The 18,748-nt window shown below is 41.2% G+C and overlaps 1 protein-coding gene across 5 annotated transcripts in view; it reads left to right on the top strand.

Moving 5' to 3' along the window:
• The window catches only part of EIF4G3 (eukaryotic translation initiation factor 4 gamma 3), a 301,001-nt gene that overhangs the window by 248,572 nt on the left and 33,681 nt on the right, over positions 1-18,748 (top strand). For all 5 annotated transcript variants that reach the window (XM_027521372.1, XM_027521381.1, XM_027521391.1 and 2 more), the window contains 8 exons: positions 3,289-3,435; positions 4,785-5,021; positions 6,051-6,155; positions 7,552-7,684; positions 10,539-10,633; positions 13,812-13,905; positions 14,824-14,941; positions 17,226-17,446. In XM_027521372.1, the coding sequence (XP_027377173.1) occupies positions 3,289-3,435; positions 4,785-5,021; positions 6,051-6,155; positions 7,552-7,684; positions 10,539-10,633; positions 13,812-13,905; positions 14,824-14,941; positions 17,226-17,446 (1,150 nt within the window). The remainder of the gene's footprint in view (positions 1-3,288; positions 3,436-4,784; positions 5,022-6,050; positions 6,156-7,551; positions 7,685-10,538; positions 10,634-13,811; positions 13,906-14,823; positions 14,942-17,225; positions 17,447-18,748) is intronic.

Here is an 18,748-nt window from a genome sequence, read left to right on the forward strand (position 1 = left end):
CCCTACCAGACTAAGACATTCACTCTTCATGTTCTCACTAACCAGTTTTACTGAGTCTCCTGACCAGTTAAGTGTCCCCTGACAACACAAGCTGACTTAATACCATCATCGTTTCATAATTGTGTTGAATTGAACATCTCTTAAGAAGAAGACGATTACCGTGCATCACCGTTCTTGGGCCATATCCTCCCTGGCCTGTTTCCGTATTTCCACAGCCCCTGTTCACCAGAACAAGCCTTTAGGGTGTGGTGCAGCCAGACCTTCATTCATTAGAGACAGCCGTGCTTGCAGGCCTGTGGTCGTTCTGCTGAGCGTTCTGTTTTAATGCTTCCCGTGAACGTGTCTAACAAGCATATGCAACAGTCACAGGTTCTTTATGTCCCGTACATGTGAACTGTTGGTGACCACCACTTTGGGGTAACAGATACTCAGTTCTCTTGCCTTTTGTGGCTCTCTCCCTAATTGCTTTGTGAACTAACTTAAACACTTTCTTTGATGTTTATGCTATTACAATATAGGTTTCTCTTAAATTTTACTAATAAACATGTCAGTGCAGCTCCAAACTTAAATATAGCTCTATCAGTTTATAGAATTCTTAGCTGTGGTCTGGGCACTGTTACTTGTTTTACTTAGACTGTCTCGTTTAATCCTTCAAACAGTCCTGCGAGATAGATGTTATCCCCGTTTTAGAAAGAAATAGAAGTTCAGGGAAGCCAAGTGATTGGGCCAAGGTCACGTGGCAGAGCTGGCATTATGACTGTCTCCACTGCTCCTGTTGCACCAGCTGCTTCATGGTGTCCCTTAGTCTGTAATCACTGGGATGCATCCTTTTGCTGATGAAGGGATTAAGGCTTAATGAGGTACCTTGCTCACATTTACATACTGATGAGGTGTAGAGCTGGGATTCAAACCCTGATTTTATAACTCAGGATTCCAGTGCTCTTTCTCTTTGAGTGTTCCAAATAAGCCACGTTTAAGTCACGTTATTCTCTGTGACTTAAAGCACTTCCAACAAACCTATTGCATTGGGTGCTTAAAGCTGCACTTGGGCTCGACACAGGGATTGTGCCTCCCTTGTTTGGATGATGAATGAGTTTGGGTTAAAAGAATTGCCTTCATTTAAAATCAAGCAAAAAAAAGAAAATCATGTAAGCGAATCTTTTCAATATAGTCTTCTGTACATAAAAGGTATAAAAAGCAAATCCTTTAATACATTTTGTGTAGGGAAATTCTTCCTTGCCTTACATCATTTCTACTTGTTCCTTCCAGTAAATAAAACACACGAGTTGTAGTTATTTGACCTTCCTGACTCATTTTAGTTCTGGTCCCTGTCACTAAGACAGTGGCTTGAATTTTCATATTATCCACATTTTTCCCATCTTCTACATAGTAAACCCATAATTCAGGGAAAATCTTTTTAAGGCAGATAAATTGTGCCCAGATGATTTTTATCCTATCAGTCTATAATGTCCTTAGTGTTAATATAGACAGTGGTGAATATGCTAAGAAGTTGGCAAAAGCCTCTTGATGTGTTTATTTGAGTTCCTGTACAGTAGCAAATTTAATGTAACTGCTGAATTTTAGAACCTTTGCTTTGTTCTGGAACCTAACGTCATGCTGAATGCTCTATTATACAGAACCTCTCACATATGGTGCTTCTTTATATTCTGGGTTGTAGATAGTAAAAGATTGAGTCTACTTTTGGCTTCTGCTTTGAAAACCCTTTGCTCTCATGTTTCATTTCTTTAAGGCTAAGTACCTGCTCTCAGAACTTCCCTGGTGGCCCAGTCCGCTGTGCTCCCAATGCAGGAAACCTGGGATTGATCCCGGCTCGGGAAACTAGATCTCACATGGCCACACTAAATGTCTTGCATACCACACTTAAGATTCTGCACAGCCAAATAAGTACAAATAAATTAAAAGCCTACCCTCTTGTGTGATCATAGAATAGGCCTGACTTTGACATAACCTGTTGTCACTTGTATTTGTATGGCCTAAATTTGGACATAAGGACGTGTTAGCTTTCCTGTGATTGTCTGAAAAGAATCCGTATTTGATGTTCTTCTCCTCTAAGTTAAAAAAAAGTGAAATGAAACATTCAGCTCTGGTTGGTAAGAGCTGGCCTTGTTGAAGGGTCTTTCGTGTCTCACTGGGAATATGTTGGAGAATGTGCCGTCAGTTCTAGCACAAATATGCCGTGGTATTGTAGTCCTCAAGTTGCTAGCCATTCAGCCTTGATCAGCAGCTCTCCAAAGTCCATTCTGGTTGCTAACTCTTCTGTGAATATAAATACAAGGTATCCCATTTTTTATTAACTTCTTCCACTAAATCTAGGACAAAGACCACGTATTTCAGAACTTTGGGAGCCACTTTGTGATTCTAGGAAAATCATTTTGCCATATTGTCACAGCTGTTCAAAATGGTACTCGTGATTTTGTCTGTAAAACAGAATCTTTTAGTCAATCACTGTGCTGGTTCACTTTCTTTATTTTCTGAATAAGAACGTCTCTGCATTTAGTTAAAGGTGAAGCTGTTGCAGTTACTAGAAAACAATGGGTTTGTATGGACATCTTGTAAGCGTCTTGCCTCTAACCGGCCCCTTCCCTGCCCTGAGTCTGTGCATCAAAAGAATGTGCCTACGTTGGACATTTATTAGACAACTCGTAGAGAACTAGTATGTTCTTTTGTCACATAAGAAATAATCAATAAACATAGTGTATCGATAGACAAGTCAGATACTAGCGTTACAGTGTTGTGACGTCCCCCTTAGGAAAAGATGTCTCCAGTATTCTGAAACGTGGCCCTCACTCACACACACTTCTGCATCTTTCTAGAATAAGGATCTCACCTCCAACAGTTTTCCTACGGCCATGAAATTCTCCCCTGCTTCGTTTCATTTTTATTTGTTTCTTGAAACCAAAGTACCTACTGTAGTAGTTTGAAAAACAAAAATAATAACCTTTGACAGTTAAAAAGGTCTAGAGGAGTGCAGAGTCATAGTTGTAATAGTATTACAAGGATTTCAAAGTCAGCTAGAGGCACAACCAGCCATAGAGGATGCGGTACATTTATATGAGAGGAATGTGTGTCTTTTCTATATAAAATTTAAAGCTCCTTAACCATTGAAAACATGAAATGCCTAAAGCTAAATCATGTATCTTTTGTAGAATGCTTACCTGTGGTTCGGTCAGCATTATTTTGCACAATAAAGAAAATAGATATTTTGAGAAAATCATTGGATTTCTTTAAGTAATCTTGCCCCTTTTGCATTTTCCCATCTGGATGCAGCTGAAAGTACCCATGGCAGACAAGCCTGGTAACACAGTGAACTTCCGGAAGCTACTACTGAACCGTTGCCAGAAGGAATTTGAAAAAGATAAAGCCGATGATGATGTCTTTGAGAAGAAGCAGAAAGAACTCGAGGCTGCCAGTGCTGTAAGTATTTTCACAGAAAAACCGTGCGTGTGCACTTTGAGTGTTATCAGAATTTTCATGAAGCCGGCTGCCTCATCGTCCTGCTACTTCAGTAGGTGCCTGCGGCCTTTTCTTCAGGTGGAGATATACCGTATTGATGTTTAGAGGAGAGCTTTATTCCTTTTAGTGCCACATGTTAAAACAACTCAACCTTCTAAGATAGGGATTCAGAACCTAGACTTCAGAGAGGTTGCTGAATTCCAGAAATCTCCTGAAATGGATGCGAACTTGTGGGGATAGTTTTATTTTCTGAATAGGTCTGTGGTTAACTGTCAAAACCTCAAAGCCTCTCCCTGACCTGTAGTTCAAACAAGTTTATTTAAACAACAAGACACTTGAAGGGAAAATTATATAGGATCATTTCTTCTTTTAGAGTAATTTATCCTTACTTAAATAGAGATTTTCCTACGTGTAACAGCTGCATACAAAAAAGTTATAAAATTGTGACTGGTTTTACAATGGTAAATGGAAAACATTAAAATCCTCCAATCAAGGAGTGCAAGAACTTTTATGCTGTTGTTAGACAATGAAAGCAAAATAATATACTGGAGTATAAAGATAAGAGTTGATGAGTATGCCCCTAATGGAGATAAAGGGGATGTTTTCCCCAGACCAGTATGTTTCCCCATCCCATCTTCATTTGATGTCAGTCAAAACATACCATCGCCTCTGTAGTTTTTTTTAAAGTGCACTATGCTTGTGCATATACACCAGTTACTTTATGTACAGTAAAGGAATGAGAAAGGAGAAAACGAAAAAGTAGAGAAACTACACTCTAGCAGTCAGGATGTGGTGGAACCAAATTGTGATTTTCTAACGGAGAGTGTCTTTTTGGTCTGGAGGAACAGAATTCTAGGGATTCCCTATTTAGCAGACACCTACTATCTCCTGTTGGAACACAACAGTTGTATCTTCATCCTCCACTTCCAACTGTTCAGGTGTGTCTTTTACATTGATTGTCTGCCCGTCAGATGGGAATTGATCTGCCTCACTGACAAACCCTGTCGTTCACAATGGATTTTATCAGGGTACTAAGTACATGCCTCTTAATGTTTAACGGCACCTCTGAACCATCCTGCCCCTCCACGTTCAAATTAGAATGATCGTTTTTCTCAGTTTTGACTCCTTCCTTGAGCTTTCTGTCAGCAGTGCCGAGCTCCACAGTCTCCCTAGCTGCCGCTTCGTAGGAGGCTTGCCCGGTCTGCACTGAACGAGCATACCGGCAACACCAGCCACAAGTATGTTTTTAGCATCTTTTGAGTAGTACAATCTTCATCATCAAGATTCTGTTATTCTTCCTTATGCAATAGCCAGAGGAGAGGACAAGGCTTCATGATGAACTGGAAGAAGCTAAAGATAAAGCCCGGCGGAGATCCATTGGCAACATCAAGTTCATTGGAGAACTCTTTAAACTCAAAATGCTGACTGAAGCCATCATGCATGACTGTGTGGTGAAGCTGCTGAAGAACCACGATGAAGAATCCCTCGAGTGTCTGTGTCGCCTGCTCACCACAATTGGCAAAGACCTGGACTTTGAGAAAGCAAAGGTAAGACCCCCGAATCTCAGAAACCTCCTGCAGGGACTCTTTGTCAGCTGCGGAAGTTGACTGTCAACACAGGTCTCCATCTTTTCCCAGCAGCCAAGGGTGCTTTTCTTTTGTCCTTCTCACTGTCAGTGTTGGGCCATGGTGCTCGTTACCACGTTTTCATTAAAGTCAGAAGTGAAGAGGATCCAAAAGTATTTAAAAGCCAGGTCATGAATTGAGATTATTTCTCCCGTGTCCTTTATTTTACAGGCCCTTCATGTGTATATGAATAGCAGGACATTTCTGTGGACAGAAATTTGGGGGTGAGGGGGGAGCTACCAACAGCCAGGACTGACGGAAGACAAGAATGAAGACCCAGTAGCTTTCTCGTTTATGCTCTAGTTGATGACAGGGCTATCTAACCATAATATAAGAAACCATTAAAAATATTATAATTCAAACATAACATGGTACTGTCCAAATAAGGGGTAGGGAAATTAGAAAAGCATCAAAGAAATAGTGTCAGAAATGTTTTATAACATAGGAATCAGGTAGGGTTATGTTTGGCTGTGATAGAAAACCCGGAATATCAGTGTGTATATAAGACAGGTTTATTTCTCACTCATGTAAATGAAGTTCAGGAGTAAAAATTCTAAGGCTGGCCTGGTGGCTGGCTAAGAGATGACAAAAAATTTCAGTTCCTCCAGTGTAACATTTTGTCATCCCTAAGGTGTAGCCCTGGAGTAGTTCTTGACATCATAGCTGAGAAGGTTAGCAAAGGGCAAAGGACACAGCCACCTCTCTCTTAAGGTTCCAAGGAGATGCAGTATGACGTTTCCATTTATATTCTGTTGGCCTATAATTAGTCATATGGCCATGGCCTGCCTCCTGGAATATGTAGCCTTTATTTTGGGTGTCATGTTCAATTAAAAATTCTACCACAATGCCTTTTGGCCAAAAGTTGTATTCCTATGCCGTCTTAAAATTCTACGTGGTAAAACTACATTTGAATTCCTCAGCCAGGAATACTAATGATTTTGTATCTTGCAGCCACGTATGGACCAGTATTTTAATCAGATGGAGAAAATTGTAAAAGAAAGAAAAACCTCATCTAGGATTCGATTCATGCTTCAGGACGTAATAGATCTAAGGCTGGTAAGTAGAAAAATCAACCTACTTTTCCAGTCTCTTTTCAGGGTTTGGCTTGGGGAGGATGTCCTAGGATTTATATGTATAATGGCTTAATGCTTTTGCCTCATGACTCAGAACATGGATCAACAAACTGTGACAAGAGAGCTATGTGAAAGGACAAAGAGCATGTACACCTGCCTGTCTGCAGCTTATTTCTTCTCTCTATTCTGGTGATCAGACCACTTTGCAATTTTGAAATCAGCCATTCTGATTTCAAACTGTGGTCATTTAAATTTAATCTTAGCATGCTAAATAATCAAGAATTCTCGTCTTCAAAATCAATGTATTTCTCTTCCCCGAGGCTTACATTGTAGTCTCTGAAATGGTGACGTTGTCTCCCTTGCAGGTGTGTTATAAAGATTCAGTGGTTATGTGTGCGGCCAGCTCACAGGAGATGTAGATGTTTTCCTCTCTGTTGTTTTTCCTGTATACTCTCTTGTTCTGCTGCTTTTTTCCCTCCTTTGTCATACTAAGTATAGTTCTCACCACTACCACCTTTGTCAACTGCTAGAGGAAACACACTGCCACTGAGCCTAAGATAGAGGAGGTGAACGCAGGTCCCCCTCTCTACCCCGCCCTGCACTCAGACCAGGTAGCTTACTCAGCTGAGATGTGACCTCAGGATCCTTCTTATTAACAAAGCCACTACCACTTGATCAGAATTTTGAATGCTGATTTAAATCTATTTTCCATTCTTGCCTCAAACTAATATAAGTAAATGTTAAAAATTGCTCTGCCTCTTCCTTCAGTCACTCATATTTGTATCAGATATTGAGACTGTAGCTCAGAAGGGAAGGACTGGGAGAAGTGTCTCTTGAAGGAGACAGCTTGTCTTACCCTTAGCAGAGAGGATAACTGGAGCTTAGAGTGATTGTGGCGTTTTGTGTAGATACCATAACCTTGATATGCGAGGAAGGAAAACGCTAGTCATCCTAGATGTAGAACCCCAGTGGAGTGTGGTGTGAACTGAGTAGCAATATATCCGACTGGGTCAAGACCAAAAGTCCTGACCTTTCTTGATTCCTCTTGTTTTTCCTTTCAAAAGTACAATATGATAAAATGTACAGATGGATGGGTAGGTAGGTGGATGGGTAGACAGATAGTTGGGCCATTCTTTCACTCTGTGTTTCTACCCACTGCTTTTGTATAGAGTAACTCAGTGGATTGAGACAGGTTTCAGTATTTAGCGCTAACATCTGAGCTGCACGTAGAGCCATCTGTAGGTGGTTGAACCTGCCATAGCGCCAGGTTCATGTGTATGCTATGCTTTTCTAGCAGTGAAAGTATAAAATAGATTTTTCTAAAGTTTCCTTTCTATTTTTAGTTATCTGGCTGACATCCTCATTTTCTCCTTTTATAGTGTAATTGGGTATCACGACGAGCAGATCAGGGGCCCAAAACTATTGAACAGATTCACAAAGAAGCTAAAATAGAAGAACAGGAAGAGCAGAGGAAGGTCCAACAACTCATGACCAAAGAGAAGAGAAGACCAGGTGAGGGGTGGAGTCTACCGGGCGCTAGGAAACTTGGAAGTTTGAGGGATGAATATGTTAAGAATTTTATATTTAGATGTGAAATGAGAGCAGAAAGACTGACCCAAAGAAGAGAACGGTGATTGGTAAGAGAAACGGCATCACCTGGAGACTGGTTGTTGTGTAAAAACAGAGAGTGTGGGAAGTACATTTTATTTCTTTGACTACTCCAAAGTCAGCAATCAGCAAGACTTCATTGAGCATCTTCTGTATACTCAGTATAGGTGAGGGATATAAAAAGAAGTAGAAGATACATCTCCTTCCCTCTGGAAGCCAGAACTAATAAAAGGAATGTTTTCAAGCAAACAGAAGTTACTATCAATTATGAAATGTACTCTCCACTCAGGCTGTTAAAACTCAGAACAGGCGGGATAGCAACTTGGAGGAAAGGGGCACTTGAACTGGGTGTTGGTAGATGGCCAATATTTGGAAGGGATGGAAAAATTATAGTCATGAAACTAAAGTAAATATATACTGTAAAGAGGAATAAATAAGCCTGATTAGAGTAAAATTTCAGTGTTGAGAAGGATTGAAAAAATGCTGAGAAGAGTGGACCCAAATCAGGAACTCAGGCTTGAGCTGACACTGAGGAGCTGCCGCGTGCTTTTGAGCAAAGGCGTGATGACAGGCTGGGCGCACGTCAATAAAAGGGGTCTGCTGCTCACTGGAGAAGACGCCGATGCTGGGAGAGATTGCAGGCAGGAGGGGAAGGGGGCGGCAGAGGATGGGATGGCCGGACGGCATCACGGACTCAATGGGCATGGGTTTGAGCAAGCTCTGGGAGATAGTGAAGGACAGGGAGGCCTAGCGCAGTGTAAGTCCATGGGTTCACACCGAGTCAGACACAGCTTAGCAGCTGAACAGCACTGACAGCATTGCTCGTCACGTGGTGAAGGGTGTACCAGGCTCAGAAATGCTGTTGTCAGCTGAAATCCTATGTGGAAGGAGGTTAAAACTTGGTAGTGATAAAAACAAAAAGGAAGAAACAGAAAAAAATAAGGTGAAGTAGTAAGCATTTTACACCTGAGAAAATAGAAAATTCTGTAGACTCAGTTTAGGAACATTGAAAGAAGAAACTTTTTTCAGAAAGGAAATGATCATTTTTCTTATAAGCTTGTTTCTTCTGAGATGACATCCAAATGGGAACGCTCATCCACTGTGCTTTGAAGTGCTCAGATGGTGACCGGGTCATATTAGCATAGAGGTTGACGGCATAGACTCTGGAGCCAAACCGTCTTGGTGTGAGTTTCAGCTCTCCTGCATCCTAACTGCGTGACCTTGCACAAGTCACTTAATCTATAAAATTGATTGAATAATAGTACCTAGGATTTGTGAGGCTGAAATGAGATAGGTAAAGTGTTTAGCATAGCAACTGACACCTACTAAATATTCGATAGCTGTGACCTGTTATTTATCAGAGACACTGTATACTCATAGTGAAGTTCTGAGAGATGACTCCACCAGGGAAGAGAGTGTGCTTTTCCGTTCTACAGGAGCAAGGAATAATCAAGCGTGTTCATGACCATTAGTATCACTTAGCAAAGAGAAAATCAAGAAGCATGTGAGGATTGAAAAAGCTTTTAGACAGTTTGGTGGTCTTTCATTCAGTAAATATTTATTGAGTGCTTGTCACTTAACAAGAGAGACAAAGTCCATTGCTTCCTACAGCTCACATCTTAGGAGGAACAGAGGGGAACAAATACTTAAATATATGTTTGTCAGATATGTTCTATAGAAAATCTAAAACAGAGAAGGAGTAGGAATGCAAGGTTTGATGAGTAGAGAGGTTGCAGTTTTATATTAGGAAGATTGGGAAGCCTATTTAAGTTGGTGTTGTTTGAGCAAAGACTGAATGAAGTAAGGAAGGAGTTAATTCATGTGGATATCTGGGGAAGTGGGTGTTAGGAAAAGGGGATAGTAAGTATAAATGCCCTGAAGCAGCCTTTTCAAGCATCAGCAAAAAGGTCAGTGTGGCTAGAGCAAAGGTTATGGGGGGGGAGTGGTAGGAGATGGGGTCTGAGAGGCAGGGGCCAGATTACTTAGAGGAGATAAACCATTTATAAGGAGTCTGTCTTATTCTCACAATGAAATAGATAACAGAAGTGTTTTGAGCAAAGAAGTGACAAGACCTGACTCATAACTTACTCGGGCCACACTGGCTGCCATGATGAGAATGGTGAGGATGAAGCAGGAAGCCAGTGATGATGTTTTTATACCAGTTGAGGCTTATTGCTAGCTTAACCAAATTTGTAGTGTTAGTAGTGGTTAGAAGGGGGGCTAGATGCTGAATATATTGAAAAGGTTGAACTGACAAGATTTGCTGACAAATTAAGTGCAATGTGTGAGAAAGAGGAGTCAAGGTTTTCTGCCTCTCAGTGCCTGAAAGTTTAGAGAAGCAGGTTTTAAGGGAATGGTCAAACCATAGTGTCTTATAACATCATTAAGTGAAATAAACTTTGGAATAAATTATTTCCATCTTATTTCTCCCAAAGTATTCTCATCATTAACTCTATACACATTAGATTTGGCCCTCCCTTAGGGAGGGTTAGTCTAGCACTAAATCCTTGTTCATTTCTATGAGTTGGTTTCTTCCAGGTCAGTAATGTTTTATGAGAGATGGATACCAGTAGAGTGCTTCTACTTGAAATTTTCATGTTGTGGGTGGTAAGGAGACCGTCAGCAGTGCTTTCACAGTTTCTTTTGTCTTTTTCCTGGGTTTTGATTGGAGCTGCTGAGTTGAAAAGATTGCTCACCATTTCATTGTCAAACTGATTTGAGACAGAGGAGAGTCTGGCTCACTCCGTTTTTCCTGCAGGTGTCCAGAGAGTGGATGAAGGTGGGTGGAACACTGTTCAAGGGGCCAAGAATAGTCGGGTATTGGACCCCTCAAAATTTCTGAAAATCACTAAGGTGAGTGTGACATTTAAGAACAACTTCAAATAGTCTCAAAAACATGACTCTCAAAATTACTTCCTACATGAAACAGCCATATTACACATTTTACTGGGTAGTTTTTTATTGCAGATGCATTTCTGCAGGGCAACCTTAGTAAGTGTATTCTTTCCTAGTTGTCCTGGAATTAGTCCTTTTTATTTGTATGAGTGTTAACTAAGAAGGACTAGATTAGTTAGGTTTACTAAGGCTTATTAAATTGACTAGGTTAATTCTTAAAGGTATGAGATACTCAGTATAGGAGAGATGGTAACAAAAGTTCTTGAGAAGCCACAGTAAATTGCAAGCTTTTGTACATTGTATCCTTAGCTCTTGCACTCATCTCACACCCTAGTAAAGTAATGCTCAAAATTCTCCAAGCCAGGCTTCAGCAATATGTGAATCATGAACTTCCTGATGTTCAAGCTGGTTTTAGAAAAGGCAGAGGAACCAGAGATCAAATTGCCAACATCCGCTGGATCATGGAAAAAGCAAGAGAGTTCCAGAAAAACATCTGTTTCTGCTTTATTGACTATGCCAAAGCCTTTGACTGTGTGGATCACAATAAACTGTGGAAAATTCTGAAAGAGATGGGAATACCAGACCACCTGATCTGCCTCTTGAGAAATTTGTATGCAGGTCAGGAAGCAACAGTTAGAACTGGACATAGAACAACAGACTGGTTCCAAATAGGAAAAGGAGTATGTCAAGGCTGTATATTGTCACCCTGTTTATTTAACTTATATGCAGAGTACATCATGAGAAACGCTGGACTGGAAGAAACACAAGCTGGAATCAAGATTGCCGGGAGAAATATCCATCACCGCAGATATGCAGATGACACTACCCTTATGGCATAAAGTGAAGAGGAACTAAAAAGCCTCTTGATGAAGTGAAAGTGGAGAGTGAAAAAGTTGGCTTAAAGCTCAACATTCAGAAAACGAAGATCATGGCATCCGGTCCCATCACTTCATGGGAAATAGATGGGGAAACAGTGGAAACAGTGTCAGACTTTATTTTTCTGGGCTTCAAAATCACTGCAGATGGTGAATGCAGCCATGAAGTTAAAAGACGCTTACTCCTTGGAAGGAAAGTTATGACCAACCGAAATAGCATATTGAAAAGCAGAGACATTACTTTGCCAACAAAGGTTCGTCTAGTCAAGGCTATGGTTTTTCCTGTGGTCATGTATGGATGTGAGAGTTGGACTGTGAAGAAGGCTGAGCACCGAAGAATTGATGCTTTTGAACTGTGGTGTTGGAGAAGACTCTTGAGAGTCCTTGGACTGCAAGGAGATCCAACCAGTCCATTCTGAAGGAGATCAGCCCTGGGATTTCTTTGGAAGGACTGATGTTGAAGCTGAAACTCCAGTACTTTGGCCACCTGGTACGAAGAGTTGACTCATTGGAAAAGACTCTGATGCTGGGAGGGATTGGGGGCAAGAGGAGAAGGGGATGACAGAGGATGAGATGGCTGGATGGCATCACTGACTCGATGGACATGAGTGTCAGTGAACTCCGGGAGTTGGTGATGGACAGGGAGGCCTGGCGTGCTGCGATTCATGGGGTCGCAAAGAGTCAGACACGACTGAGCAACTAATCTGATCTGTTCTGATCCTTAGCTCTAAGGAAGGAGAGAAAGTGCCTTTTTAAGTTTGACCATTAAAGGAATGAATGGTTTGCTATATCTAAGGCACAAAAGAAATCACAGAAGACCTACCAGAAATTATTCTGTGATAAAGATTTACTGGACCCTACTTCCTTCTCTTGAGAGTCTATGGGCGGTAAGAGGAAAGAATTTTCTCCTGGCAGATGTTTTCAGCAGTAGAAGTTGATCACTATATGTAGAGTGAAGAGAACCTTGGAGAACATAGAGAAAGTGGAATTACATTTTGTAAAAGTGGAAACTTCCAAGCCCACTGGGTTTTGCAAACCACTTGCAAGTGTGGTTTGATCCTTACTTGTAATACGCTTTCCATAGATCTGAAATTGGCAGCCTGCCAGGAGGATACTAAAGACAGTCTAAAGCTCACAATGAAGATATCAAATAGAAGAAGATGAGCTGTGTCGTTTGCATCCTTACAGTTTTGTCAAAGCATTGCTTCAGGACGGAGCATTCCCTTTCTGGATCTCTCTTGATGTATCAGCCAGGATCCTGTTTTCTAAGACTCTGGTACATTCTTTCAGTTGTTTATGTCCCAAAGAAGGAATTCCATCGCTGAATACAACTTGATTCCCATCCGCTTCCATTTGCAGCAAGAGACAGTTTTAACTAAAATCATTTGTGTTTTAAATATCGTTTCTGTGCATGGGCACTGTAAAAAGGAACATTCTACAACATTATTTCCTTAATATTTTAAAAAATATATAAATTAAAAGAAATGTGTGTATTCAGACAGTTATACTGTTGGTACTCTATATAAATATTAAAAGCTCAAAACCATTAAGGAGATTCACTATTAACTATTAACTACATATAGCAAGCTGCAGTGTCAGAGCATAGCAGTGCCTTTGCTAGGATCCGCCTCACAGTGTGTGTGTTGTGGTGTGCATTCTATGAGGTACTCCATGCATTTGTACTGAAGTTGTGCTGGGAGAGTTAAATCTGAGAGGTATCAGGCACCCTAACTCCCCGTCTAACATGTTCCTTTCTTTTCTCTTGTTCCCCTTTACTGAACCATGCGCCTGTCTCACCTCTCCTTCCCTGCCCCAACCTATTTTAGGCTTTGCTAAAATGTGAAATCTTTGGGTCTTTTGACTTGTTTCCTAACAGTCACTTGAAAAGATTAATGAGTTAATTTTGTAATATTTGTATATTCCTCTTTCTGTTTTTTTTTTTCCATTTTAAAATCACTTGGCATTGTAAAAGGGAAATCATTAGAAACTGCTTAGCAGATTAGCATACCATCTTCAAGGATCTGAATGTATTCTCCAGGCCAGTAGTTGTATTTTGTGGACACTGGATTCCAAAGAGTTCTTCCAGGGCCAGAGGAATCCCAGTTTAATGGGAACAGCTCCAACTTATGTTTTGTATAGGGGCATTCCAAGCAAAATTTTGTTGCTGAAATTGATTTTATTGCACTGGGGAGAAAAAAGAGAAGATAAACTATTCTTCTAGAATAGTTCCTACTGTTGACTTGTGATCCCTTACGTTGCAGCCCACAATTGATGAGAAAATTCAGCTGGTACCTAAAGCGCAGCTGGGCAGCTGGGGAAAGGGCAGCAGTGGTGGAGCCAAGGCGAGCGAGGCCGGTAAGTGAGGAGTGTCCTTCCTCCGGAAGCTGGCGTGCTGCAGTCGTTTCACAAGCGTACGTTTTAGTGCAAGATCTATAAACTAATCACGCCCAGATTTATTGGTGTCCCGCTCTTAACATAATTGAGGGTTTCCTCCTCAGTGTGGATCCTTAGGTATTTTGAATATTTAAAACAAGTTTTTTTTTTTTAATTCAAAAACTATTTAAAACTTTAATCTGTTTGATTCCTTTGTTGTTTTGTTGCTTTTTACAAATTCAATATAATTAGAAAAGTTACTGGGACTCCAAATTAAAATGGAAACTCATATTACTGAGTAAAGTAATATTATTACCCAGAAGCATTTAACTTTAGGGTGTTGCGAAAGAAAAAACAATTCGATTAAAATAGTTTTCAAAATCTATGTCAGAAGTAGATTTTGAGAGACTTGACTTTAGGACTCACATACTTGGATCATAACAATTAAACTTCATTGTTAACAACCTTCCCATATTTCCCTTCTATTACATAATTTTGACCTTTTTTCTTTTAAATTAAATTGTTCACTTAAACTCACATCCATACTTTTACATAAATGACATCACAGCATTTTTTAAGTTAAATATTTTCTTTTGGTTTCGCTTGCCTTCTTTCTTCCCCTATTTACCATTCCTAGGCCCTACTTAGGATAATTTAGTTATATTTTTAAAGGAGCAGATAGTTGTAATGAATAAATATTTATAAATTCTTTTTTACATACAAAGTCTTTCTAACAGAGTGCTTCTAAGAGTATGGTCTGTGGACCAGGAGATTGGCGTCAGCTGGTTAGGCTCGTTAGAAATGCCTGGCCACGGGCCCTTCCCCACGAAGGCAGATCAGTTAGAAGCTGCATTTTAGTCATGTGATTTATATTTCTTTCTCACTCCTTAATATCTATAGATGCCTTAAGATCAAGTGCTTCCAGTTTAAACAGATTCTCTGCTTTGCAACCTCCAGCACCTTCAGGGTCTGCGTCATCCACACCTCTAGAGTTTGATTCCCGGCGGACCTTAACTAGGTAAGCAGTCTGCACATTAATAAAGATTGACCTGCTTGTCAGGCTGGCTGGCTGTCCAACACAACACACACTCTCTCGCTCTCTCTGTGATGATAATCCCTATGGGTAGATTCATTTCATCACTAAAGTTGATTTCCTCCAAGATAAGGAAGTTATGGAGTTCAGATAAGGTGGAAGGGATATCCAATAGCTTGCTCCACTCAGAAAGCCAGGCCCAGCCAACGAGCCCCGGGAGCTTGTGTCAGGGCTCCGCAAGGCGAGGCTGCAGGCGCTCCAGAGAAACTAGCACCCTCAGGCTGCAACCCTCAAGCTGAGTGAAAGGGCCTGACCGCCCACCTGTGGATTCCTCTGTCACACTGTTCTTGCAGTTATATTTGAGGTTGCCTTTTATTTTTCACTACTCTGTATTCTGCTATCTTTCTACTTTGATTTTTGTAGGATTCGTACAGTCAGGTGTTCGTTGGCTAGTTTACACAGAGTGGGTGAGAACCTGTAGTATAGTGACAGAATAAAATGTTTTGATGTAGGTGCTTTTGGAACTGAGTTTCTTTAACCTCGCAAACTTTTGCTTTTTATTATTATAAATTAATGTGACTAGGTGGGTTTCCTAAGCTATATTACTATTCCTTTGGCTTCTGAAACAAAATATAGCACAGGTGAACTTTTAAACAGTAACCTAGATTGTCATTGAGCATCAGTTGTGCTCCTGAGGTGTTTGTGACTCTTTCAGTTCAGTTCAGTGCAGTTGCTCAGTCGTGTCCGACTCTGCGACTCCATGAACCGCAGCACACCAGGCCTCCCTGTCCATCACCAGCTCCCAGAGTTCACTCAGACTCACGTCCATCGAGTCAGCGATGCCATCCAGCCATCGCATCCTCTGTCGTCCCCTTTTCCTCCTGCCCCCAATCCCTCCCAGCATCAGAGTCTTTTCCAATGAGTCAGCTCTTCGTACCAGGTGGCCAAAGTACTGGAGTTTCAGCTTTAGCATCATTCCTTCCAAAGAAATCCCAGGGCTGATCTCCTTCAGAATGGACTGGTTGGATCTCCTTGCAGTCCAGGGGACTCTCAAGAGTCTTCTCCGACACCACAGTTCAAAAGCATCAATTCTTCGGCGCTCAGCCTTCTTCACAGTCCAACTCTCACATCCATACATGACCACTGGGAAAACGATAGCCTTGACTAGACGGACCTTTGTTGGCAAAGTAATGTCTCTGCTTTTCAATATGCTATCTAGGTTGGTCATAACTTTCCTTCCAAGGAGTAAGCGTCTTTTAATTTCATGGCTGCAGTCACCATCTGCAGTGATTTTGGAGCCCAAAAAAATAAAGTCTGACTGTTTCCACTGTTCCCCATCTATTTCCCATGAAGTGATGGGACAGGATGCCATGATCTTTGTTTTCTGAATGTTGAACTTTAAGCCAACTTTTTCACTCTCCTCTTTCACTTTCATCAAGAGGCTCTTTAGTTTTTCTTCACTTTCTGCCATAAGGGTGGTGTCATCTGCATATCTGAGGTTATTGATATTTCTCCTGGCAATCTTGAGTCCAGCTTGTGCTTTTTCCAGCCCAGCATTTCTCATGGTGTACTCTCTTTTCCCTGCTATAAATGTCCCCTGATGGCTGTGCTTTTTGAGGACTGTGTCTGTTCCTGCATAGTGATTAGACCCGTTGTCTTTCCTGTAGGTCTTCCTTTTCTCATTTTAAATTCACCGTTGCTGATCTCTCTTGGGCTGAGGACCTGTTTGCCGCACTGGTTAGAATTGTCTGAGAGAAGAGTAGGAAGACAGGAAGATTCTCTCCTAAAATGAATGTAGTGTGTGATTTGGGCTATTCAAAAACTTTCCATGACTTGGTCCTCAGATATTTTCCATGTATTTGAAATTTCTGAATAAATATCATTGTAAAGTTTGTAAGACAGTAAAACCATATTATTTTGGTACTGTGTTTCCCTTTCATTCACTTAGCTCATACACTCATCAGTCTTTCTTCTTAAAAGATATTTTAAAATTTAGACAAGGAATTGCCATTGGCATTTAAAATTTTCAAGTGGTATCCCTTTTACATTTAAGGAAAAGCTAAAACACATCTTAATCTCGTTAAAGCACTGATTTTACTTGTTTATGTAAATAATTATACTTTGGCGTGTAATTGGTGCCTCATACATCTAAAGTTGTCTGTGAAAAGTTCTCCTGCATACTTAGAAAGTCTTGGTGTTGTTTTATAATTTGAATACAGAGGGAATGGAGGTGGTCTTTATTTTGAGAAGTGTTGTTTTGTCTTTGAAGTCGAGGAAGCACGGGCAGGGAGAAGAATGACAAGCCCCTCCAGCCTGCAGCAGCTCGGCCGAACACTTTCATGAGGGGTGGCAGCAGTAAAGACCTGTTAGACAATCAGTCTCAGGAGGAGCAGCGGAGGGAGATGCTGGAGACCGTGAAGCAGCTCACAGGAGGCATGGACGTGGAGAGGAGCAGCGCTGAGGCGGAGCGAAGCAGGACCAGGGAGCCAGGTGAGGGGTTCTGTATGAACAGACACAGGTGAAGACTGGGGCCTTCAATTTGGGAGGAGAAAAAGACAAGGAGACTTTGTGCCTGAGTAGATTTTCAGAATCAATACATGTTAACAGCACACAAGCCAGTGCTCTAAAAGTTAGAGGATATCTTCCTAATCTCACGGTTCTCGTTCCCCAGGTATCCATTGTTCAGCAGTGTGTAAATTTTCCCCTTCACTATTAAAAGCGATGCAGATAAGGGCCTTTTGCTGTATCTTGAGCGATACGAACTTCCTCCAACGTCCCTCAATTGCACCCCCATGTGCATTAGAGTGTGTGTCCTTTGTGAATGGTAAAAGTGAAAGCTACTCAGTCCTGTCTGACCGTTTGCAGCCCCGTGTACAGTCCATGGAATTCTCTAGGCCAGAATACTGGAGTGGGTAGCCTGCCTTCTCCAAGGTATCCTGTGTACAGCCCCTCACATGTATGAAAATCCTGAAACTGTTGGGCCACCACAGGGCAAACCAGAGAGAAAGTATCAGATGGTCTTTTATTACCTTCATCTTGGAAGCTCTGTGGGTTTTGTACATGTTGAGCATGTATGTGCTTAGAGGACCAACTCAGGTAGTGCTCTAAAAACTGCCTCGTGTTTAACCGATCTGATTTTCAGTTTCCTCATCTCTTACATGGGGATAACAAGTGTACTAATTCTGTAGTTATTGTGGAGGTTAAAAGTGATAATACGTGTAAATACTTTGAACATTACCTGGTAAACACAAAGCTTGCAAAAAGGTCTTAGATGTCTTAATGATGATAATGACAGTGATGAAAAAGTTTTTAAATCTTAATCCTGAAGTAATATGGTTGTTTTATAACATTTTCCTAGCTTTCAATTTTGTTTCACTATTTAAATTATGTCTCTTAACTGTAGTTTCTAAATGGATTTCACAGGAAAATTGAAATGTCTTTTCCCGACTGATGAGGACTTCAGATCTTTCAGTTTTAAGGACGTGTGGCTTTCTTCTGCATGCTGGGTGGTTTGGGAGCCTAACAAGATAGGGTATGAGAAGCGTCTGGTGTGTAGTGGACGCTGTGGCACAGCTGCCCTCCGCACGCTTAACTGTCTGGGTCATTTGTTCATTTGCCACGTGCACCTGGGCACCAGTCCCTGCTCTTGGTCTTCTGTCTCCTGGGTCAAAGAGAAGTTTATCAAATAACCCCATGAAAGATGACACACGTGGTAACCCAAGGATTGAAAGAGAGATGAAACCGAGGACGGTCTCGGAATGCAGGAACGGCAAAACCAGACCCTGGTGTCCT

Source organism: Bos indicus x Bos taurus, chromosome 2, assembly GCF_003369695.1.
Source record: "Bos indicus x Bos taurus breed Angus x Brahman F1 hybrid chromosome 2, Bos_hybrid_MaternalHap_v2.0, whole genome shotgun sequence".
NCBI lineage: Eukaryota > Metazoa > Chordata > Mammalia > Artiodactyla > Bovidae > Bos > Bos indicus x Bos taurus.